Here is a 26,354-nt window from a genome sequence, read left to right as displayed (position 1 = left end):
GCACTAAGGCGGATAGAGCCACCCTCCCAGCATGTTTGCAATGAGTAGGAGATGCTCTGTATCTCACTGTACAACTGTATAGTGACAAAGGTATTGGGTTCTTTTCTAAAAATTGCTATAAACAGAGGAACCCAAACTGATGAAAAGTGGCGAATATTTTTTTTCAAATGACTATTTTTAGTGGATGTTTGATATAGAAGCAGAATGACAGAATGTTAAAAGAAGTTACTTTTAGTCGCTCTAAGCTGAGCATTGCGTTCTCTGGCTGTTCAAAGCCATGGAACTTTAGACTTTCCAAGCAAATAATGATGGCCATACTGATGTTCTTTTCAGTACATTTTACTTTATGTTCATTTTCATTTTTATGATGTTTCTATTTTTACATAATTCCTCCCACATAGCAAAATTGGTATGGCCTGGATCTGTCCCACACAATGTGCTGACACATGGCCTGCGTACCGCAAAGAATGACGGCCCTATGGTGGCCCAGATCTGGTTTACCAGAGGTGGCCCACACATGAGCCAGCACAAGGCCAGTTGCAGACACACTGCTGGCCCTGTGCTGGCCCAGAACAGTTTCAGCTCTGGCCCCAGATGTCAGCCTAATGTGTACCTTAGCCATGTAAGCCATGTAATAACAACATGTGCTGGAACATAATAGTGCAAAAGTAACATGACGAAACTCTGTTCAGACAGTGAATGGACTGATTCTTATACAGCACTTTTTTACTCACCCATATTACTCAAAGTGCTCTATACAACATGTCACATTCACCCAATCAGGCCAAATGTGGCATGCCATCACATAAACAGTGCCATCTTACCATGCCAGAAGTCAGCCAGCAGTGCCGGCTTGACACCAGATCCAGGCAAGACCCGTCTGCTATGTGGGATGACTTGTTCTTTTGGCGTTTTAGTTGTGGATTATGTTTGGGCTGTGTCTCTTGCCCTTTCAGTATTGTTTTCTTGTGCTTCTAAGTGTCCCTTTGTTTCTTTTTAGGTTATGTAGTATGGGTTAGAGATATTTTGTATGTTGTTTTTGTTTAATAAATCCGCCTTTTGGATTATTCCCTGATGTGCCTGAGTTCTGTTATTTAGTGTCACTTTGAAAGGACACACATCCAGCATTGACATATAATTGTTCTTTCAATTTTTGATAAACATTACAGTGAATTGAGATGTAACTTGGCCCAGAGGTACGGTAGGACGCCCAGAGTAAGAAAGTGTTGAAAGTTGGACCTCAACTACTAAGGATGATTTTTAATGAATTTTTGAAATTTCCATAATTGTATTGTATTGGCTGTATTGAATTGCATATAAATGTCCTTTAATTTCTGAGTAATTTTACAGTAAATCTGGCTGAAACCTGGCACACAGGTACAGCAGGTGTCCCAGAGGAGGAATGTGTTGAAAGTTGTACCTCAACTACTCAGGATGATTTTTAATGAATTTCTGACATTTCCATAATTGTATTGACTGTATCGGGCTGTTTCATTGTAATTTGTGTGCGCGCATGTGCGTGCGACTGTTCGCGCGCGCACGTGTGCGCGGGTATAGGCTTTCAATCGGCACATGAAGCGAAAAGGCGCTACCGTAAAGACTGGTGTAAAAGCGCAAGGAAATTTATGCGGCGGATAAGAGGCGGCTGGCTTGACCGCGGCTCACAAATGACGGCTCACTTTACCGCGGTACAGAGAGGTGGGGAACGCTGCAAAGCTTGGCTCTGTGTAGATTCCCTCTACTGCAGGTACAGCTGATACAGACGCGGCAGCGTGGGGAGGAATAAGACACATGATGTTGGAGCAGAGACTGAAGAGAATATGATATCAACAGGATGCTTCAAGGTGTAAACGTACAGATGAGCTCCAAACGCTTCATCCCCCTGCCCTGTTCAGGTTTGAAGTCATCTCAACATTTTGGAGCCTGAATCTGATAGTTGGGATTATAGTGATGACACGGAGGAAAATGTCAAAATAGCAGAAGCAGCGAGCAAAAAGCTGCTCTGAGCGCTTCAACGGCAATAAAACGTTTTCCTTTGATCAGCGAGAAGACTAATAATCATCTTCTACATTTTTAATACAAAGTAAATAAATGTGGTTCTTTACATTTTGGGATAGTTGCCTTGTTTCCTCTTTGTTTGAATCGAGATCTGGAATAATGTGGGCCTGAACTGGCACCAACAAATGTGTTCTGCTGTAACCCGCGAGCTGAGCGCTGATGTGTCGACACCTGTCACTGAAGTAAAACGTCACCACGTCCTGTCCTGCGGTTGGAATGGAGGCGGAGTCAACTGGTTCCGCTGACACCTGCCTACCTGTAAAACCCCGGTGCGTGTGTGTGTGTGTGTGTGTGTGTGTGAGAGAGAGAGAGAGAGAGAGCGCACGAACAGATTGATGACACCCTCTGGGGGCGGGGCTCCCGTGGTTTCTGTAACTAAAGGAAGTCCCTCCGTGGGCTCGCTCAGTACAGTTTCACCGCACCGTTCCCTGCGCAGGCATTCCCGACATTCTCCGCGCTCCCTGCTCTGCACCTGTCGGACAGGTGTGGCGGGTTGACTGAGCCGAGCTGCGGAGACACACAGCGCGCGCGGAGCCGTTCGTGGTCACCTATGGGTGAGTGTCTGCGCAGAGCGTGCCCCTGCCTGCAGTCACTGTGGGAGAGGATCCTCACGGGCAAGAAGGCTCCTCAGCCAGCGGGAGCAGGAGGTGAAGAAGAGGATGGAGGAGGACGGAGAGGGACCTGCAGCGACGGGGAGCAGCCCCAGGCCCCGACGCCGCCCCCGAAGCCCCCGAAGGAGACCGCCTCCGAGGGTAGCTGCATCTACACGGCCATGTGGCCCTTCGAGTCCCGGCACCAGGAGGAGCTGTCCTTCCAGGAGGGAGACCTGTTCAGGGTGGTCAGCCGCAGCGGAGACTGGTGGACGGCGCGGAAGATCGACCGCAACGGGCACGTCGTGGCGCAGGGCATCGTCCCCAACAACTACCTGGCGAGGGCAGAGTCCATCAACGTGCAGCCGTGAGTGCAGCTTCCTCTGACGGCTCCCAGAGAGCAGCTCTGACCTCGGAGCTCCGAGGGCCATCCCGGTGTCCGCGATAGACAGAAGCACGTGAGCGGCGTGTCTGTAGTAGAGCAGGTGTTTAGAGGGAGTAGGACATTTCCAGGATCGTTTCAGGGGTAACACACCTGATCCAGCCCCGAGTGTAGACAGCTCAGGTGTCTCATCTGTGAGCCTCTCCTGTCCAACTCAGAGTTTACACTCAAACCCAACAGGAGCAAGGCTTCAGCACAAAGTGCGGCAGTAAAATCATCCATGATTTGATTTAATGCTGCAGGCAGCTGCAGGGGATTTAATGACCTCCACACTGGGGCACCTTTATTTACACAGCATCATATGATTCATCATAAAGTCAGTACAACAGGAAGACACTCAAGCTTCTAAATGTTTACACTGGAAATGTGACGCAGTGCAGCAGAGTGGTATTTCAAGAATGTACAAGTACATTCAGTGTATACTTTGAAAACGTGTCACAGTAATTTCCTATTAATATGTCACTGAACAGGTAAAGGTGTTGACAGGAAAGCTAGAAGATTTCCAGCTTAAAGGCAGAAATTCATTCACATTCAGAATCACGTTTTTTATTATGTTCACGAGGCTGCTGTGCCTCCAGCTGCAGATGCATAAATCAGGATGTGTACACTGAAAAAAGGGGGCTGGCCAGCTCGTGGATTTATGTAAGCATCGTGTATTTAACACAAGTGCCTCATGCTTTAACGTTAAGTGTAACTATATAGTGTAGAAACTACATAATATGCAGAGCTAGATTAAGTTGTTCATATCATGTTTGAGTGAAGTCAATATCGCAATATTAAATCCCGCGACACCGGGATTTCAGTCTCGCGCGCTTTGGTTTGAGGAAGACGTCCGCCTCAGTCAAGTCGAGTAGCCGTCTCTACTTTTTTTGGTTTACCGAAAAAAGGACATTGGGTGGTTGTTACATTACACTCAAAAAAATAAGTCATTGGATGAACGTAATTTTATCTTGCCACTTATATTCCATCTAAACAAATCATGTTATATTAATCCATCTTGATTGTGTTGTGTCAACACGATATATGTGTGTAGGTTTAACATAATATTAACATTAACATTCAATTAATTTGACTTTTGTTCAATCAACATGTTTGCACCACGTTAGTCTAATTAAATTTATTTAAATCCGTCTTATCTTGTTTAAACACTTTGGCACATCAAAAGTCAGTCTTGTTACACGAACTAGTAAAATATTTGTTTGTTACACCAATGATAATCTTGTTGAATGAATGAAAGGTAACTTATGTCTGTAGTACATGTTGTATTCATATTACATAATGTTCAACCAAAAGAAATCAATGGATTTACAGCAACTTCCAATCCACCCATCTTCTTAGCTTTATCTGGGCTGCGGAAGTGATAGGGCAAGAGGGACAGGGTACATCCTGGACAGGTCGCCAGTCAATCATACAGAGACAAACACCATTTGCACTTCAACACCTTTGGGTAATTTAGAATAACCAGTTACCCTTACAACTGCATGACTTTTAACTGTGGAGGAAACCAGAGTACGCAGAGAGAACCCACTGCAAACTTCACCACACTGTGGATTTGAACCCAGGCTCTTCTTGCTCTGAGGCAACAGCACGAACCACCATGGCATTAATGTGTCAATGCAGACTTAACAAAAGTAGGAAAGCTATGCTTGATGATGCTTTATGTTGTTGTCCTTGACAAGTTAAACCATAAGAAGTAGTAACAGCATACACGTGGTGTGGTTGTCTTCCTCTTGTAACCCCACTGATTGTCCTGTGGTTTGACATCTAATGTGATCTTGTGAATTTCGTGAGTCGACCTCCAAAATCAAATTGGGTGGTTGTTACATGCATAAGATCCAAACTTGTAATTTGAACTAAATAATTCCATGTTTCTATGGTGAACGTAATTAAATCATGTAGGGCTGAACGATTATGGAAAATAATCTAATTGCGATTTTTTGCCCCAATATTGCGATTGCGATGCGATATGCGATGATTTTTTAAGGTCTTTGTCTTCTGTATTATTAAACAAAGACAAGCAATACATCATATAGTATGGCCAATACTATATTACATTAATTTTAAACTGTTCTTTCCTGGAAGACAGACCTCTGTTATGATGACATGAGGTGATGCATGAATTGATGACTGACATTTTTATTTAACTTCTTCAATCACAACAGTATATTTGAACATACACAATAGTTTATTTTTAGCTTACAAACATCTGAGCATAAAGTGCTGACAAGGAACCCTGGTGTAAACATTAAAATGAAAGTCAGTACAATGTGCAGATTGCAGAAATATACATAAACAAAATCAGTGGCTTTACCACACTCAGTTTTTCAACATCTGTGAACTACTAGACAGTCATTCAATTAAAAAATAATATTAAATAAATAAAACTAATAAATAAAAAATACACACATCTTACTGATCTCTGCAGTCAGTAACATTACACATAAAGTGCAAACATAATAGCAATTGTATAAACACACACACAAACACGCCTTTAAAGTTTAAAGGCGTGAAATTGGACGGTCTAGTTCAGATTAGCGTCGCCGCTGTCTCGGTGGAGTTTAATAAACTCGGCCGTCTGCTTCTTGCTATCTAAAATATAACCAGACACTGGTGTAAATTCTCCACTGTCTCATACTTCTGTTTAATAAGTTTTCTGTTTGACGTTTAGTCAGCTGTGTGAAAACCAAGGAGGAACCCACCCGGGGGATTAATAAAGTTTTATTTTATCTAATCTAATAACTTTAATCTCAGCCAAACCGATTTACTCACGAACAAACAAAACACTGAAAAAAGCCCAACAATAACATTTTTAGGTTGTCTAAGTGACTTATATATCACGTTTAACCCGAGCAGCGAAACTCCGCGGTGATCTGAAAATGATGTGCCGGGAGTTGTGCCGTTCTCGGCCGCATCAGTAACCCTCGAGCTCCCGGCTAGCTGTCGAGCTGGTGGGTAGCAGACGTCTCCGAAAACGTCGAAGCACTTTTGCAAATATGGGATATCTTGATAAACCGAGCAGATATTTGATGTTTACACAGCTACTTTCTCGCCTGAAAATATGTTAAAAGTTTATTTTGTGACCCAGAAAGATTAGTATGAGTAATTTTAAAACTCAGTAGCGGCCGCCATTGCTGGAAACTGGAGTTTGGCTGGGCCGCGCTATGAATTCTGGGATATGGTAGTAATTTGGACAGCCTTCGGCGCGTCGCTGTGACGTAATCGGTCTACAAATGCGGCCTCAGGAGGATGCAGCCCATGAATTGTATAATATAATCGCAGTATAATCGCAGCCTTTGCGGTTAGAAAATTGCACTTGATCATGTCGCGATATTATCGCAAATGCGATATATCGTTCAGCCCTAAAATCATGTAGCATCTGCATGAAATTCAACAACTTAATTTGTTCTTGTTGAGATGACATCATACAATCTAGTAAGAGCGGTTCGTTGCTGGACTCATGAAATTCGCAAAATCACATGAGAATCAGAATCAGAATCAGAATGGGGTTTATTGCCAAATGTTGAGCAGGTTTACAACATTAGGAAATTGCTGCGGTGCTTCAGTGCAAACATGCTGTCATAAATAGCACTTAAATAGACATGGAAAAAAATAAAAGTAGGGATAAGAATTAAAAGTGCTACGTGGGAAGATATGTGCATGAGATATACATGAGATATATACATGAGAATAAGAATTAAGAGTGCTACGTAGAAAGATATATACATGAGTGCAGGTGGTGATCAGTGCAAACATGGAATGATGCAGTGACACAGCGTAGGGTCATGTGTTAGTGGCGGGGACAATCATGTGGTTATTGTTCATGTGTCCAACAGCAGAGGGGAAGAAACTGTTCTTATGGCGAGAGGTTCTGGTGCGAATGGACCGGAGCCTCCTGCCTGAGGGGAGCAGGTCAAACAGACTGTGTCCAGGGTGAGAAGGGTCAGCTGAGATCCGAGCTGCACGCCGCAATGTCCTGGAGGTGTACAGGTCCTGCAGAGATGGGAGTCTGCAGCCAATCACCTTCTCAGCAGAGCGCACAACACGCTGCAGTCTCTGTTTGTCCCTGATAGTGGCTCCAGCGTACCACACGGTGATGGAGGAGGTGAGGATGGACTCGATGATTGCAGTGTAGAACTGCATCATCGTCCGTGTTGGCAGGTTGAATTTCTTCAGCTGCCTCAGGAAGTACATCCTCTGCTGGGCTTTCTTGATGACGGAGGTGATGGTGGGCTCCCACTTCAGGTCCTGGGTGATGGTGGTACCCAGGAAGCGGAATGAGTCCACAGAGGTGATGGGGGTGTCAGTCAGGATGATGGGGGGAGTGGAGCTGTGTGCTTCCTGAAGTCCACAATAATCTCCACTGTCTTCTGGGCATTCAGCACCAGGTTGTTGTGGCTGCACCAAGACACCAGACGTTCAACCTCCCTCCTGTAGGCAGACTCGTCCCCGTCAGAGATGAGCCCAATAACGGTGGTGTCATCTGCAAACTTGATTAGCTTGACAGACTGGTGGGTGGAGGTGCAGCAGTTGGTGTACAGGGAGAAGAGCAGAGGAGAAAGAACACAGCCCTGAGGGGAGCCGGTGCTGATGGTCCGGGAGTCCGAGACATTCTTTCCCAGCCTCACATGCTGCTTCCTGTCCGTCAGGAAGTCAGTGATCCACCGGCAGATGGGATCAGGCACATTCATCTGGGAAAGCTTGTCTCGGAGATGGTCTGGAAGGATGGTGTTGAAGGCAGAGCTGAAGTCCACAAACAGGATCCTGGCGTAGGTTCCTGGGGAGTCCAGATGCTGCAGGATGAAGTGTAGGGCCATGTTGATGGCGTCGTCTACAGACCTGTTGGCTCTATATGCAAACTGCAGGGGGTCCAGGAGGGGGGCCGTGAGGGTCCTGAGATGGGAGAGAACTAGGCGCTCAAAAGACTTCATGACCACAGATGTCAGAGCCACGGGTCTGTAGTCATTTAGTCCAGTGATCCTAGGTTTCTTGGGGACAGGGATTATGGTAGAGGACTTGAAGCAGGCAGGCACATGACATGCCTGCAGTGAGGAGTTGAAGATGCCAGAAAACACTGGGGCCAGCTCGTTTGCACAGTGTCTGAGGGTGGCAGGAGACACGCCGTCTGGGCCGGGAGCTTTTCGAGCATTCAGACTCTTAAACTGCTTCCTCACATCTGCTTCATGAATATGAAGAGTTGTGGTGGGAGGAGGTGGTGTGAAATCCTCTTTTGTGTGGGGTGAGGAGGGGGTGTTGTAGGTGAACGGTTTGAAGGTGGTGATGGCTCTATGGAGGGGGGAGAGGTGGGGGAATGAGTGTCCAAAGTGCCTCTATTGTTGGGGTCGTTGGAGGTGTGAAGGCTGCCTGATGGCTCGTCAAAACGGCAGTAGAAGTCGTTGAGGGTGTTGGCTAAGAGCAAGTCATCAGTGGAGTGGGGGGTTTTAGGCTTGTAGTTTGTAATATTCCTAAAACCTTTCCACACAGAGGCCGAGTCATTCTCTGAGATCTGCTGCTGCATCTTCTCAGAGTGCTGATGTTTAGCAATGTCCACTTCTTTAGTGAACCTGTACTTGGCCTCTCTGTAGCAGTCCCTGTCTCCGCTTCTGAACGCCTTTCTCTTTTCCAGCCACAGTTTTTTGAGTTTAGGAGTAAACCAGGGTTTGTCATTGTTATAACTCACCCTGGTGTGTGATGGCACAATGCTGTCCTCACAGAAGTGGATATAGGAGGTGACAGTGTCCGTAAACTCGTCCAAGCTGTTAGAAGCAGCCTTCAATGTGTCCCAGTCTGAGATGTCAAACTGCAGGAAAATCACTGGAGTTATAAGAGGCAGACAACTACACACCCACCACGTGTTTGCTGCTTACTGTGGTTTAACCTGTCAAGGGCAAAAACGTAAAGAAAATTCTGCATCAAGCCTTGAAATCATAGCTTTCCTACTTCTGATGAGCCTGTATTGGTGGCATGGTGCTTAGTGCTGCTGTCTCCCAGTAAGAAGGTCCTGGTTCAAACCCACAATCTGGCACAAAGGGTTGTTTGTCTCTATGTGATAGACTGGTGAGCTGTCCGGGGTGTACCCTGCCCTGTAACTATCACTTCAGGGTTATTTCCAGCCCCCCTGCAACCAGGATAAAGACCAGGATGGTAGTTGTTGTAGATCCATTCACTTTTTATGGTAACCAGACTCTAGACTTTGTTGAACATTATGTAATATGAAGACAACGTGTAGTATTTAAGTGACCAACTAGTACTGGGTTAAAAGTTATTGAATAGTGTTGAAATAAAATGACATTGTGGAGGATTAAAATATTCCAAGAGCTCAACTTACTCCATCTAAACATGTTTCAATCGCCTTTTATGAACACAAAATTTATTGAATATGAATAAGTTGTGTTGATTTAACTTGTTTGTTTGTTTGCGTGCAACCAATGTCCACTATTAATAATGGATTGCATTTATATAGCGCTTTTCAAGGCACCCAAAGTGCTTTACAATTCCACTATTCATTCACTCTCACATTCACACACTGGTGGAGGCAGCTACAGTTGTAGCCACAGCTGCCCTGGGGCAGACTGACAGAAGCCAGGCTGCCATATCGCGCCATCGGCCCCTCTGGCCAACACCAGTAGGCGGTAGGGTAAAGTGTCTTGCCCAGGGACACAACAACCAGGACAGAGAGCCCAGGGATCGAACCGGCGACCTTCCGGTTACAGATGCGATTCCCAACCCCCTGAGCCACTATTGAATCAAGTAAATCCAACATGGCCTTTTTTTCAGTGTAACACCTTTATTATCAGCCAGAGTCCACACTGTCCACCTACCTGCCAGGAACTCGCAGCACTGTAAACGCTTCCTTTAACCTTTATCACACATTTATCCTTTATCGCATTAGTAAAACTGAGGTAAGCAGTGAAGCAGAGCGCTGTAAAAAGACACTTTGGGAGTCAAACGGTTGTTTTCTACTGCAGTGAAGTGTGCATGTGCGTCTTGTTTACAGCTCTGCCTAAAAGTGGAAGTTTCTGTAAGTTCTGCTTTCCTGTCACTTCTGTGAAAAGATGCAGGCAGTCAGCATGGGGGGTTAAACAGCAGCCCCGCTAATCAGACGCTTTAGGTCACCGGTGTCCTCGAGGGCCGCAGTCCTGAAACGTTTCCATGTGTCCCTGTTGCAGCACACCTGGATACAATTAGTAGGTCATTAGCCCGACTCTACAGAACCGCATGCTGAGGTGCAGTTCAGCCACTTCATTCATGTTACAGCAGCTCATGACTGACTGAACACGGTGCAATAAAAGTACTTTTTTACAAACACTTATATTTAAATTTACTTGAGTAGGGTTCGGGGTTGCCACCTCGGCATGCAGTCAGGTTCCATAGTCTTGGTAATGACCTACTAATTGTATCCAGGTGTGTTGCAGCAGGGACACATGAGCCGTGTCCCAAAACGTCGGCTGTGTCCTTCGAAGGGCCCGCCTTCGCGTTCTATGTGGGCCGGGTCCTTCGAAGACCGAGAAGGCCGGAAGTGCGAGGCTGTGAAATGGGACGGTCCAGCCTTCAGATCTGCGTCACCGCTGTGTGGGTGGAGTTTAATAAACTCGCCGTCTGCTCCGTGCTGTCTAAAATATAACAGGACACTGGAGGAAACTCTCGACCGTCTCACTCTTCTGTTTAATCAGTTTTCTGTTTGACGTTTATTCAGCTGTGTGAAAAATCCCGGAGGAACCCACCCGATGGATTAATAAAGTTTTATTTAATCTAATAATCTAATAACTTTGATCTCAGCCAAACCGATTTACTCCGGAACAAACAAAACACTGAAAAAAGGCAAACAATTACATTTTTAATTTCTCCGAGTGACGTATATCATGTTTAACCTGAGTAGCGAAAGACAGCGGGGGTCTGAAAACGATGAAGCCGGGAGTCCGCTGCTCTCGCCGGCTGGAGTGACCATTGAACCCCCCGGCTCGCTATCGAGCGGGTGGGTAACAGACGTCTCCAAAGACGTCGGCGCACACTTTTGCAAATATGCGATGTCTTGATAAACTGAGCAGATATTTGATGTTTACACAGCTACTTTCTCCCCTTAATATATGTTAAAAGTTTATTTTGCGGCCAGAAAGATTAATGAGAATAATTTTAAAACTTAGTAGCGCCGCCATTGTTGGAAACTGGAATTTGGGTGAGGTGTGAGGACACACCTGACCCATCCTTCAAATTCAGGGAAAAGGAGGACGCATAGTCGACAACTTGGGACAGCCTTCGTCGCCTGGCTGTGACGTAATCGGCCTTCAAATGCGGCCTCCGGAGGATGCAGCCGACGTGTTGGGACAGCTTTGGAAAAGCTTCAGGACAGCGGCCCTCGAGGACTGGATTTTGACAGCTCTGCTTTAGATGAAAAAATGAACAGTTCACATTATGAAGGTTAAATGTTATTAATGCTCAGCTTTTTAACATTTGATATGAATATTTGGATGCTGTTTATCATGTTTTTGACCTTTTAAAAAACACAAAAACTGAAGCTTCAAAGGCTGCAGTTTCTGTAACGTCCAGCAGGGGCTCCAGCGAGTCTCTCATGTTAACACTTTGCAGCAGAAACAAACATGTTTGCAGCCTGATGCACAAACTTGTTGGTCCCTGGAGATATTTTGTTCTTCGAGTTTGCATTAATGAGGCGTGGCCTCATTGACTGACAGGTGGAGGTGACACAGGCGGCTGTAGCTGTAGCTGTTAGCTGTCTGCTAGGCTTTTAGTCAGACCTCTGAGTTATTAATGACATCATGTGACCAGTATTATGGCTGCTGTGAGGTTACAGTACTAACAGCACATCCAAGAAGGCGGAGCTCCAAGTTTGCAGAGTGAAATTCTAGTATTTTGATTGGATGTTATGGATCAGCAGGTGTCCGAGTGATGCTCCCATAGAGTCTGTGCTGCCCCAGATAGCATCAGCTGATAACCTAGCGCTCCACCCACTCATCCAAACGTGTTCACCTTTGGAAATGGACTGAGACTTCAAAATGTGAACGTATAAACAAGTTACATCCATCTTCTATTTACAGTGTGATAAAACCCCAGCGAGCTGCTCGTCTTTCTAACGTCGCACTTTGTGCTGCTCGTTTATTTTTGTGGTTGCGGCAGCTTTATTGATCCTGACTGACCCATACGCTGTGAGCACCATGAGAAATGTCACAGCTTTACATCACACCAGCCCGTGTTTGTGTTTCAGCTGTGATGCAAACTGGGACGCACACACCGACGGTCAGCTCACCACTTCTCGTTTTGCCGTTCTCACTCACAGTTTATTGCTTCAGCAGAATGGGAAGTGTGCAAAGTGTGGCTATTCCCGTATGTCACCAGCTGCTCCGTTTAATTATAGAGCTTCTCTGCTCTCCCAATAAACCCTCAGTACTGACTTTACCATCACTATATCCTGCAAGGGCACAAAGCAAAGATGTGCAACCTTCAAAACCTGAAACTGTCACACGGCTCTCAGATTAAATAATGTTTCACAGCCAAAGCTTAGAGCCGTGAGGTCAAACAGCATGCAGTCCAAACCAGAGTGTGAAAGGAACACAACATGTGGACATGAATAGATAATTTTGTTTAAAGCATGAACGGCATGTGTACAAATTTAGGTTATCATTCCTCGGCAAAGCCTTCCAGCTCGCAGCTGAGCAGCATATTTTCACTCATGTGGTTTATTTGGTTTTTCCTAGCAGAGCTGCAGCCAAACATCAGTTTCATTATTGATTCATGTCCTGGTTATTTTAATCAGACTCAGAACAAATCAAATAAAAAATGTCTCGCTTGAATCTCGGAAAGTTTCGGTCCAAACCTAAAGGCCGATTCTCACCTCAGAAAGTACTGTTCGCTTTTCTGGCTGACTGAACAGAAAGCAGAGGCCATTCAAACTGGATTAGCTTGGGCTCAGATCCATTAAAGGTTCCAGTAAATGATCGTGGTGAACTCTTTCCCAACACTGAGAAACTGGAAGAAGCTAAATTGAATGCAGCCAGTGGCAAAATGTTTAGAAATCAAATCCTAGCTGATATCAAACACTGTTCAATGTGAGGGCCCGTCAGTGGCCCAGGCAGCTGTTACACGATCAGCAATCATCCTTCTGCTGGAGTGTCTGTGCAGCTCAAACGCAGGCTCTGTCACATGACCCTGCTGTATGCCATGTATGTTGTCCAGCAGCTCAGGGAGCAGTGTGTACACCGTATACCTGTGGGTCGGTAAAGCTCACCTGGACATGATAGAATAGAATAATCCTTTAATTGTCCCACAAGTGGAAATTTGGTTGCAAAAAAACACATACAAACAGGACAGGACACCGGTATTTACCAAAGCAGAGTACTGCACAGTTATTAAGATTAAATTACAGATAAGTGGCAAACCCAGGTTGTAGTGTGCAAACAGAGCAGGATACTGAACGATGTTTAAATAGTTAAGAATATCTAGAATCATTAGAAGAGTGCAGATTGTGTGATTGTACCTGTGCATTAAAAAGTAGACATGTAACTTCCAAAAAGTTGGCGTATATAAACTGAGAAAAGTAATGTGCAAGTTGTAACAGTAGAAGTTGTTTGGTTGGTGGAAATTGCAGCGCTGACGTAAACATCTGTGTTTGCTGGGAGCAGTTTTGATTGACGATGCTATCGAGCTCAAAGTTACAGTTAGCTGTTACTGTAGAAAGTTAATGTCAGTTACTCGCCTTAGCTCGCTGCCATCACAGCATTTACTGATGGGGAAAAATCAGCACGCACACTCATCTCTGTGCTTGGCATGTTAGACCGGGGCAGCGTTCGATAAGTGGAGAGTCCTCTTCACACACTGAGGTTAATTATGGAGTTCCACAGGGTTCAGTGCTAGGACCGGTTCGGTTTACTAGGGCTGCCACGATTAGTCGACTATCAAAATTTAATTTAATAGTCGACGCGTCGTTTGAAGCTTTGTAAGATCCTGAAAGACGCAGGAATAAGCAATAAGATTTAAGAGTGTAAGACAGAAGATGGCAGCACTGCATGTACAAGGACCAGCTGCCATTAAACACTGAAGAAGAAGGAGCTGTCTCCAGTATCGTCCGGTCTCAGACGAGCGCGGTCGTTTTATTTTGTAAAGCTGTTTACTTTAAGAACACGGGGTGCTGTTGGAGGAGGTGCTCAGTCTCTACAATCCAGCTCATAGCGATGCCTCTTTAAGACCACCGAACTCTACGTTACAACCCAAACATAGTTTTACTCAAACTCTGTTTTCCTGAATCTTTCGAATAATAAGAAGGTAATAATAAACACCAGGGTCCGGTCCAAACAGTAAACTGACACACCTCATCTCAAGTGTTTACATCCTGCAGGAGTTTAAAATTTATTGTTGTGTAAATTTTTAACTCAGTCAAGTGAGAAACTAAGGCCACCTCTCCACGCCCACAGCATGAAGCAGAGGTTTCTGCAGTGTGCAGGTCTGAAACATTCAGATGTGTTAACACAACAGTCCTCACAGGAGTAGGTTAAAGGGCATGACAACACAGTTGGAAACAAACTGAATGACTGTAGCTGTTTGGAAGTGCTGCAGGAGCACGGCTTAGGTTTGTAAAGCTGCATCTGTACAAAGGAGGAACCCAAACACCTCCTCGGCGGACCGTGGACTCCTCTGTACCACTGTGTGCTGGAGTCAGTGTGAGGCCGTCTGTCCCACAGCCTGGACCAAACTGGCTCATCAGCAGGACAACGATCCAAGCGCAGCAGCAAATCTCCAACTGAACGGCTGCGACGGTCCGAAGTGCAGAGCTCAGAGAGCTGTGCATGAACGAATGCTGCAGACCTCAATGAGCTGAAACAGGAGTGTCTTTGTCTGCACTCTTTATTACCACAGACTCAAATCTGCAACCGTAAAAATGAAAAGATGCAAATGATGCAAACAAAGCCGTCGGAAACTGTTGTCACTGTGGTTGGACGTGGACGGTAGTTCTGACTGTTTACTTCTGTTCATTGTTATGGTCGCAGATTTGAACCTGTGACGACAGACTGCAGAGGAATCATGCATCCTCTCCTCTTTAAAGACATGTTTTAATTGACTGAGCTTTCAGCCTCAGGTCACTGCCGCAGGTTTAATGAGAGCCCAATGTTAGCTAGCATCTGTCCGTGCTGTACAACATCAGGCGGAAGGTTTGAACCTGCACAGCGAGCTCCTGATAATTATCTTTCTGTCTCAATCCAGATGGTTTTATGGGAAGCTGAGCCGCTTCGAGGCCCAAAATCACCTGATGGCCCCAGGAAACGAAGAGGGAGCCTTCCTCGTCCGGCAGAGCGAGAAAGACGACATCGGATACGTCCTGTCAGGTAAGTGGACAGGGAGGGCCTTTACAAGCACGAGGAGGGGCTACAGAAAACCCCAACAGAGGCTCTAACGAATCCTCCTCATGTCAGCACTGAGATGATGCAGTGAACATGTGCTCCAAAGGTGGATACTGTCGACAGGTAACAGGTTGAATCAGCCAATAAAAACCAGGCCTAGCAGAGACAGCGTTAAACGGGCTGTGATTTTGACACTTTTTCACCTGAGCCAGGTGAGTCTCTGGGTTCATCAGGGAGCTGATTGGTTAATCGTTTCTGCAGCCGGCGCTGCAGTGTTCATTATAACTGAGATTATCACTGAGAGCTGTGCTTTTTCCACTGATGTTTAGTTTCTGTTTTCTGAGGTCATGACAGCAGAAATAAAAAATAACCGTAGCAATAAAAATGAGGTCTCGTGTCCTGTTGAGACTCGTCTCTGACTCCGTCCGTCTTCCTGTAGTGCGATCCGGCAGCCGCGTGAAGCACTTCAAGATCCACCAAGGAGATGATGGTTTCCACATCGAGCCCAAGCATCATTTCAGCTCGCTGATCGACGTGGTCGACTTTTACTGCGCCAACAGCCTCAACACCACCGGCCAGCTGGGCAAGCCCTGCAAGAAGGTGAGTCTTCATACCGCCATCATTTATTCGCTCCTCTTGTGTCTGTGACGGGGCCGCTGGCCGGGAGCAGCCTTTAGTTTTGCATGGATGTGAATGTCTGAGGTGCACGCTTCTGTTTCCTCCATCAGAAAAGGCCAGAAACCCAGGATTTGAACCACTTCACGGTGGACGAGTGGGAGCTCCCGAAGGAGGAGTTCACGCTGGAGGAGGAGCTGGGCAGCGGCTTCTTTGCTGATGTTTACCGCGGCCGCTGGAAAAACCACATCAGCGTCGCCATCAAGATCCTGAAAAGCGGTATTTTATTTTCTGCTGCTCACAAACACAAGTCTGCTCAAACGCTTTCAAGCCGTCATTAGCCCCGCCCCCCGCCTTTCATTCAGTGCTGTAACATGACTGAAAACATTAAACACGGCTGTGGAAACACTGAGGACAGCACGCTGACCCTCATGCAGACAGCACATTACAAACGAAACACACGGTGAAGAATTTTATTTCTGTCATGAGGAAGTGAGAGTTTTCCTTCCTCCGGAAACAGCAGCACCTCCGGCCAATAAGACATCATAAGGATGGAGAGAAACTCAAAGACAAATGTGAACACATGCTGAACGATGCCTCTGATGCTTTCACAGACACACAAGTTGGTTTTGTTTTTTGTCCATCCAACAACCCAAAACCCACAGAAAATTACACTCAGGTGGACATAAAAGACAAAAAAGTCATCAAATAGTCTGCGGCTCCAGAAATGCGTCTTCTTCCAGCTGTAGATCCCTCCCTCGATGTGATTGGACCACAGGCCCGGTCTCGTTCCTGGGCATCGGATAAATGTGCGTCACGCCGCAGTCGGAGCCTCTGAACCTGCAGGGTTACCGTAGTGCCCGCATCTCACCTGCAAGGCCAAGAGTAACAATGTAGTGTGGCCAAAATAGGAAGAAAGTGGGAAAGGGCCCCAGCGTGGAAACTCACCCGGCGTGTGAATAATGGCGGCGTACAGGCTGAAAGAGACGGAATTACAGGCTGCCGCAATAAAAACGCGTCACCTTACTTTAAACGTGATCCGAAGGTCAGCCTGATCAGCTCAACGCGGGGCGCAAGGACACCCGACGCAGGTTTGCGCGGGAGCATGAGCGCGGGAGCATGAGCGCGGGAGCATGAGCGCGGGAGCAGGAGCGCGGGAGCAGGAGCGCGGGAGCAGGAGCAGGCTCCCGCTTGAGTTATAAAGTGTGAAACGTCTGGCATAAGTGACTCCGGGCAGGTTTTGAGCTGCAGGTGAACTTCTCAGCACGTTAGAAATGTTCTTGTTCTGGAACCTGCAGCTGATGTTTCAGGTTAAAACACTGAAACAAAGATGATAGAAATATGCAAAGTTATGGTGACATTAGACGCTTGAGTCTTGTCATGCATCCGTTTCTAAACCAGCTCCGTGCCGTGAAGCAGGGGCTGCAGGAGATGAGGACGGGCCGGCCTGTGATTGGTCAGCTGACAGTGAGAGGCACTTCAGGGCGACATCGACGAGCCACTCGAGCTCTTTCCGAGGATCGGTTCAAACAGCATCACAAAGAAAGAGGCGCTCGCACGCTCCGCAGGTTTGCATATCCAAGCGATGCTGCGGGAGACCAGCGCCACGTTTCTAAAGCAGAGCTCGTGTTTGGTGTTTGGTCTCCATGATAAGCTGGGCAAACTATCCAATAGTACTTTCCATGGAAACAACCGGCTGTTTCCCGCTGTTGTCTGCTTTGCATACGGTACATTTAAATGTTTGAGCCCTACAGCAACGATACAGTAAGGGTCAGGCTCTCAGGACTTTAATTTGAGATGCTGCTCAGTGAGGCTTTCAAAGCTCAGCTTCAAAATCAGGAAAGAGAAATCTTCCTGAAACATCCGGCTCAGGCGGAGCCGAGCATTTCTCAGAGAGGGGTCTCCGAAATCTCAGCGCGCCTCCCTCTAAATGTCTTCGTATACCCCAGTCATTAACTGGTCCTTCAGTAACACGCTGAATGATCCACCAGCGTCGTGCTGATCATCTTTTTAATACAGTCTTTGTTATTATCCAACAACAATCTAGACAAGAGGCACATTTCTCTTTATAATTACAGTGTCATGTTTTCCACCTTTGAGTACAGTTGTTGTGCCTTTCAGGTCATTTCTCTCACCCGTCTTCCTCTTTTCTCGTCTGTCTGTTTTCGCCGTTTTATTTCTGTCCTGCTCTCAGACTCGGAGCTGAACCACAAAGAGTTTCACGGGGAAGTTCAGATCCTAAAGCGCCTGCGCCACCGTCACCTCATCTCGCTGTTCGCCGTGTGCACGGCGACCATGCCGTACTACATCATCACCGAGCTGATGGAGAAGGGCAGCCTGCTCAAGTTCCTCAGAAGTAAACCTCAGCTTTGTTTCCAGTGAAAGATCAGAGTTCAGTGTGCTGTGTAACGTTGGACAGCGAGGGCTTTGATTATGGTTACAGCCTCAGCATCGAGCTCAGCGGGCGGTCAGCAGGGGGCGCTCTCTGTCTGTTCTCAGGGAAACAAACAGCTGTCAAACTGCCAGCTGCTGCAAAGCCTCGGAAACGTGCCAGATAGTTACACACGTATATTTATATTCAGCAAAGTCACAAACGTATGGGAGGGAGATATCTCAGATATAGATTTCACATATCTGAAATCAATTTTATATTCCTGAGACATCATGTTTGTGATCTGGTCCCAGTTTCTGGGTTACAGCTCCTGACCCTCCTCTTACCGCTGGAACCATCTGTCCATCTTCCACATCTGTCCCAGCGGCAGTCCCCCAGAAGCTTAGCCTTGTTATCCTCCACCACCTTTGGTGATATCTCCCACCTAGATTTTTTTTTTAATGCTGTCGGCGTTAATCTCATTAAAATCTCCTTAACGCTGTAACTGCATTTTTATATCTATTTTTTTATTTCTTCTGTTTAGAATGAAACTTAGTGCAACTCCTTTCTGCTTACATTTCATTATGATCATAACAGCTAGTTTCCCCACACGCAGACAGCGATATTAAATCATTATCTGTCAGGAAATCGCAGCTGAGCATCAACATACAAACACATGATCAATTTTCACTTAAATCTGAGAAACGATTTCCAACCTGTGAAATCCGACCCTCAGGGGAGCTCGTGAATGCAGCACCGAGCTCCTGTAACAGCTGCTGAGTGGATGAAATCTGGAGCAGGTACTGATGGTGGTTTGGAGTTTCTGGTGTTCAGTGGAGCAGCTCCATCTGCTGATCCAGAGACGTTCAGGTGGAGAATTAGAACCATCGAGTTCCAGAACCCGTGGTCGGGCTTCTGGAACTCGATGGACCTCCATGACTGGGTGGAGAGGCGCTTCTGTTCAACAGGTGGGCTTGACGAGTGGGAGACAGTCAGACTGTGTGTGGGGAGGGAAGGGGCCACTGTCCACTGAATCAGCAGCAGGAGATGGGTGTTCGATAAACTCAGACCTTTTACTTACCGGCGCACTCACTTCATCTGCATCGTTCTCTCACTCAGGTCCAGAGGGCCAAATACAAGATGTCGCATCCCTCGTTGACATGGGAGGCCAGGTGGCTGATGGGATGTCATATCTGGAGGAGATGAACAGCATCCACAGAGATCTGGCGGCTCGAAACGTCCTGGTGGGACATGACTACATCTGCAAGGTGGCCGACTTCGGCCTGGCCAGAGTCATCAAGGTAAGCGGAGGAGGAGCTGTCGATCTCTAAGTGGAGCACGGCTCAGCTCTGACGGCAGAGTCTTGTTTTTCCCTTCAGGAGCCGTTTTACATCTCAGAAGACAAAAAGATTCCCTACAAGTGGAGCGCTCCCGAGGCCATCAGCCACGGGAAGTTCTCCATCAAGTCCGACGTCTGGTCTTTTGGCATTCTGCTCTACGAGATCATCACCCGTGGAGGAGTTCCTTACCCAGGTTAGTCCACGAGAGAGATTCATTCAATTACTGATGTCTTGATCGTCACGTGTGTGTCTTTAGCTTTATCACAATAATCGTGATTATCCCAAAAGCTTGACTCTGCTCATCTGGATGCAGCGAACACGTCAGACTAACTTCTGCTAACTTGAGTAACCTTTAAATCCTCTCAGGGACGCCTGCACGTTAAACTTTACTGTAACAGCTGAGCGAGCGCCGCGGCTGCATCGCTGTGTTTCAGGAGCTGAAGGAGCGCTTGGTGAAAAACGGTGGCCTCCCCCCAACCTCGCAGCTCGTGCAGTATTTATTAACACGTGCAGCCCTCTAGCTGCACACTCTGCTCATGTCACAGTCCACGTGTGCTTGAATGCGATTGGCCGGTTTGCACAAGGAAAAGAGATAAGTGAGTTCCTTAAACGTGCATAAATGTGGACTTTATGAATCTCTGCAGTAACCAGAATAAATAACCAGAGCGAGCCAGCTGACCACTCCCACTATCTGACTTTCATACTGTCTACGTATTCAGAATTACAGCCTTCACATACATATGAGGCACTTACAGCTTTTCCAAAGCTACATAAATCCAGCAGATCTCCACATGAAAAACATTTAAGCTGTGATTAAAAACTGCTCTCAGATCAGTTTCAGTCCCACTGCAGGACTCCCGTCAGTCTGAGGACTGAGCCCAGTTCTGATGATCTATCAGACACAGAGGAGCACAGAGAAGTGCTGGTATCCTGAAGTTTGATCTGAAAACTTCACCAAACGGTGCATTCTGGGTAAACCCGTTTTTATGCGGGATCAGAGTCCAGGTGCACTTCTTTGTGAGGTTTGTCTGATTTCGTGTTGGCGTGTCACTGTGTGATGGAGATGCACTGCACACTAAGGTGAGGGTTTACAGAGCTGCTGCCCGACACAGCTCAGCTGCTCTGCAGATATTTGAGCTAACACAAAGCACTCTTCATCACTTGTCCTCCTCTCCTCCCTCAGCTTACAGTAACCAGGAAGTGTACCAGCAGGTAACCCTGGGATACAGGATGCCCAAACCGCCCAACTGCCCAGACTTTCTCTATGAAATCATGAAGCGGTGCTGGAGCACCGAGCCGGCCGACCGGCCCGACTTCAGGGTACTGAGGGTCAAACTGGAGTGCAGCTCGTATGAGTTAGAGATGGCACAACCCTGAACTGCTGCAGTACAGATGGAGCGCCACAGGGGGGCAGCAGAGAGGCAGCAGAGAGGCAGACACAGAGCAGCGACTGCAGAGCTCTTCAGTGAGGACGCGCTTCAAAGAGCAGAACCACCGAGAGTCCGCAAAGACTGCAGCTGACTCACACCACCACCACCATCTTCACCAACATCACCATCATCATCACCAACACCATCACCAACATCACCAACACCACCACCACTACCAACATCACCACCACCAACATCATCACCATCTTCACCACCACCATCATCACCATCTTCACCAACATTATCACCAACACCATCATCACCAACATCACCACCAACATCATCACCAACACCACCATCATCACCAACACCACCACCACCACCATTATCATCACTACCACCACCATTATCACCATCTTCACCAACATTATCACCAACACCATCACCACCAACATCATCACCATCTTCATCACCACCACCATCATCACCATCTTCACCAACATTATCACCAACACCATCATCACCATCACCACCACCACCATCATCACCATCACCACCACCACCATCATCACCACCACCATCATCACCATCTTCACCAACATTATCACCAACACCATCATCACCATCACCACCACCACCATCATCACCACCACCACCATCTTCACCAACATTATCACCAACACCATCACCACCAACATCATCACCATCTTCATCACCACCACCATCATCACCATCTTCACCAACATTATCACCACCACCACCATCACCACCATCATCACCATCTTCACCAACATCACCACCACCACCATCTTCACCAACATTATCACCAACACCATCATCACCATCACCACCACCACCATCATCACCACCACCACCATCACCACCAACATCACCACCACCACCATCATCACCAACATTATCACCAACAGCATCATCACCATCACCACCACTACCATCTTCACCAACACCACCATCACCACCATCATCACCATCTTCACCAACATTATCACCAACACCATCATCACCATCACCAACACCACCATCACCACCATCTTCACCAACATTATCACCAACACCATCATCACCATCACCACCACCATCATCACCACCACCACCATCACCACCATCATCACCATCTTCACCAACACCACCATCATCACCACCATCTTCACCAACATTATCACCAACACCATCATCACCATCACCAACACCACCATCACCACCATCTTCACCAACATTATCACCAACACCATCATCACCATCACCACCACCATCATCACCACCACCACCATCACCACCATCATCACCATCTTCACCAACACCACCATCATCACCACCATCACCAACATCATCACCATCACCACCACCACCATCATCACCACCACCACCACCAACATCACCACCACCACCATCTTCACCACCATCTTCACCAACATTATCAACACCACCACCACCAACATCATCACCATCATCACCACCACCATCATCACCATCTTCACCAACGTTATCACCACCATCACCACCACCACCACCACCAACATCACCATCACCACCATCTTCACCACCATCTTCACCAACATTATCAACACCACCAACATCATCACCATCTTCACCACCACCATCATCACCATCTTCACCAACGTTATCACCAACACCATCATCACCAACATCACCACCACCACCACCAACACCATCACCACCACCATCATCACCACCACCACCATCACCTCCATCCCCACCACGTCATGATATCGTGTCATTTCATGATGTTGTTGAAATGGAGCTAAACCCTTGAGGACTGCAGAGGGTTCTTTATGAGCAGCTGTATCACTGATTAATGAGCATGTTAGTTTGTCATGTGAGCATCTTTGGGTTTAAATGAGTCATTTTCATCATATTCTCGTATGTTTTTCTACCAATGGTAAATAAATTCTGAGCTTTGACTTTAAAATCAGTCCGCTCACTGTGCTTGGTCATTGCCAGTTCGCGCTAGTAATCCAGGCTGCAGGTGCCTGACTAACCATCAGGTTATTTCAGGCTCCGGTTCACTAAACCCGGCCCGCAGAACTCCAGACAGACTTGCGGCACTGGCAGGTGTTGTGTGTCAGTTTATGTTCCTGGACAGGTGTTTTCCTCCTGGTTTTCCATCAGACTGATCTCAGACCTACCTCAGGTCCATGCTACCAGTGAAGATTTCCCACTTTTGAAGGGAATCTGGGGGTGTGGAGGGGCTGGTGGTGGCTCTTTGCCAGTAATGGGAGTGATAATGTTTGGAGTCAAACATGGGAAAGTCTCTTTTTATTCAGATTTATAATTATTGTAATTTAGGGTAGGCCAGCATGTCCATAGTGTCGTAGTAAGCACCCAGAGATCCCCGGTTTGTGCCGGTGGTCCCTGACAGGGTCACAGCCTGGCGTGGCTCAACGAGCAGCTGGAGGAAGCGTTGTTTATGAGTCGTTACCATAAACATGAACAGGCCTGTTTGTGCTATGAGGCTGGGCTGAAACCATAAACCAGGCTTGTTGCAGGCGAGGTTCTGAGCACGGGCCTGTCTCGCTCCACCTACCAGGACTCACCTGTGGCTGAGGTGAGGCCGTCAGACCTGCTCGAATGAACAGCTGATGAATCTTTAGAGCGTCTCTGCGTTCTTGTCTTTAGAGACACTGGAATCCTTTCAGTCCCTTCTCATTGATGCCCCGCCCCCTAACTGGGACCTCCCTGCAGCTCTGATAGGTCCCAGCCTTGCAGTTGAGGTTTGCTGATGTTGTAACCACCATGAACAGTCTGCTCGCTTCAGAGTCCTCAAAGATGATTGGCCAATGCAGGTTTCCACAAAGTGATGTAACATGTGAAATATGATATTTTCCTGTTAATGCTGACAAACTGCTACAAATACACTCTGCATATCATGTCCTCTCATCAACCAGCGTCATGAAGCATCTGTGGGTCCAAGCGCTCCTTCAGTTCCTAGATCGCAGGGCGGTCGGTGCTGCCCTCTGTGGTCTTAATGCGGTGCACGTGAGCTGAGAAGCAAATGCAAAAATCATCAACCGGTGAGAGCACGGTGACTTCCTGTGATCGGGTTTATTACACCGACTACGAGCACAGGCGTTTTACAACATGTCAGCTTTTATATGGCATACTCAGCCTCACACGTGCAGGTTATTGCATTCAGATTTTCAGTAAACTTGACCTCTGACCTTCATCACTTCTCCTCTCCTCCCTCAGCTTACAGTAACCAGGACGTGTACCAGCAGGTAACCGTGGGATACAGGATGCCCCAACCGCCCAACTGCCCAGACTTTCTCTATGACATCATGCTCCAGTGCTGGAGCGCCGAGCCGGCCGACCGACCCGACTTCAAGTCCCTGAAGGCCCAGCTGGGCCGAGAGGAGCTGGAGTGACACACACACACACACACACACACACACACACACACACACACACACACACACACACACACACACACACACGGACTCTTTGAAGCTCGTCTTCTTGCAAAACTTCATCTGGTCATCCCTGAGAGCACAGAGAAGTTTAGGTAACAGCTCCCATCATAAGCTAACGAGTTTAGTGAGCCAATCATCTGCAGATTACTGCAGGACGAAAGACGGGTTCACAAACTGTTTTATCTGTTTTGTCCTCCATGGCTGAAGCTGGAGGACGGCCGAGACACTGAGCCGTCAGTGTTTTTAATCACATTAATCATGTTTCACGAGCTTTCCTCAGAGCTGACAGATGAAACCACACGCCTCACGTGATGCTTTAGAAGCAGTGTTGGGGAGTAACGGAATATATGTACCGCCGTTACGTATTTAGAATACAAAATATGAGTAACTGTATTCCGTTACAGTTACCGTTTAAAAAGGTGGTATTCAGAATACAGTTACTTTGTTGAAATAAATGGATTACACTATGGTACTTTCCTGTTTCATATTGTCGCGGGTCAGGACTGTTTGGTTTTGTTTGACAGCTACGTTCTGTTGTTCCAGGCGGCAGCGTTACGGTTGCCATGGTTACAGGGCGACGCTCTCTCTCTCTCTGCGACTGTGTGCTTCCTGGGTGAGAGAGCGCCTTTTCGTTGTTGTTGTTGTTGTGCTAAGCTAACAGGCAGAATGCTACAAGCATAGCTCTAAAGAATGTAGCATCATGGGCAGTGTAGTCCGTGCTGCAGGGAGAATGGACTGCCATACACGTTATGGGTCTGTGAGCGAGGAGGGAGAAAAAGGGGAGTGGAAAGGTACGAGCAGTCATCGAGGAAAAACGGGAGCTGGAAGCATGTAAATATAATAATAACCACTGCAGCCAAGAAGAGAGCCTGACGAACCCAGCTGTAAGTAAGCTATTAAGACTCGACTGTACACCGTGTTCGTGTTTTACTCCGAAAACAATAAGTTCCGTTGGAGCAGCCTTTCAACGCCTCTCTCTGTCTGTCGCAAGAAAAGTTGACCCACACAACAAAGTAAAGCTATTTTTCGGCTACCAGCCGACAGGGACCCCGCCGTATTAAGCTGGGCTTACACTGTGCGATTTTTTCAGTCGCGCGATTCAGCTCCTGCTCAAACTGCACGATTGACTCGCAGGGGTTAGAAGTTCATAGGTCACGATGCAGGGTCTCACACTATACGGCCCGATGCTCTGATGCGACCTGAGTGCTCACACTGTGCGTCCATAAAAATGAAGGTTATAACAGAAATTCTGTCGCTCGCTCTCCCTCTCCGTCTTTCACTCACACAGACACACCACCACCATCAACTTTGCTAAATTGCTAATGAAAAACATTGGTCAGGCAGCTGTGATTGAGCAGCAGTGTCGATCCAACTATTTTCACGGTTGTTGTGGTCGTGATAATTTTGTGAGGCCACATCGAAAGGGCTCGGATGGTTCTACAGGTTGTACCTCCATCGCTTGTGTCCAGATCACACGCTGCACTGCCGTGCTACGCCGTCTTTTTCGCTGACATTTGTGTTTGCGCGTGCGCAGTGTGGCAAACTGCGGTGACACCCTCACGACCAAGCGATTGATGATCGGGAGCTGGTCGTGAGGTGTCAATCGCTTCTCGTTACCCCACGTATACTACACGATGCACGACGCACGATGAAGGCCAAAATCGGGCCGATCGCCAAAACGATCGCACGACTCAAAAATCGGCTCAAAATGGGCCAAAAATCGCACAGTGTGAGCCCAGCATTAGTCAGAGGTTCCTTTACTACAGTTCGGAGTC

General features: G+C 47.1%; 1 protein-coding gene across 1 annotated transcript; it reads left to right on the top strand.

The window, feature by feature from the left end:
• Positions 1-2,394: 2,394 nt before the first annotated feature.
• Positions 2,395-21,760, top strand: ptk6b (PTK6 protein tyrosine kinase 6b). Its single transcript, XM_086277442.1, has 8 exons — positions 2,395-3,015; positions 15,298-15,419; positions 15,874-16,034; positions 16,163-16,328; positions 18,244-18,405; positions 19,540-19,721; positions 19,800-19,953; positions 20,944-21,760. The coding sequence occupies exons 1-8, from the start codon at positions 2,609-2,611 to the stop codon at positions 21,135-21,137; spliced, it is 1,548 nt and encodes a 515-aa protein (XP_086133568.1). The 5' UTR covers positions 2,395-2,608; the 3' UTR covers positions 21,138-21,760.
• Positions 21,761-26,354: the final 4,594 nt, after the last annotated feature.

The sequence above is a fragment of the Aulonocara sp. 'chitande type north' Nkhata Bay genome, linkage group LG20 (genome assembly GCF_057382095.1).
Source record: "Aulonocara sp. 'chitande type north' Nkhata Bay isolate Kocher_YH1m ecotype deep benthic linkage group LG20, A_spYH_male_GT1.1, whole genome shotgun sequence".
NCBI lineage: Eukaryota > Metazoa > Chordata > Actinopteri > Cichliformes > Cichlidae > Aulonocara > Aulonocara sp. 'chitande type north' Nkhata Bay.
The sequence above is the reverse complement of the archived record's forward strand: the minus strand, read 5'-3'. Positions and strand labels throughout refer to the sequence as shown.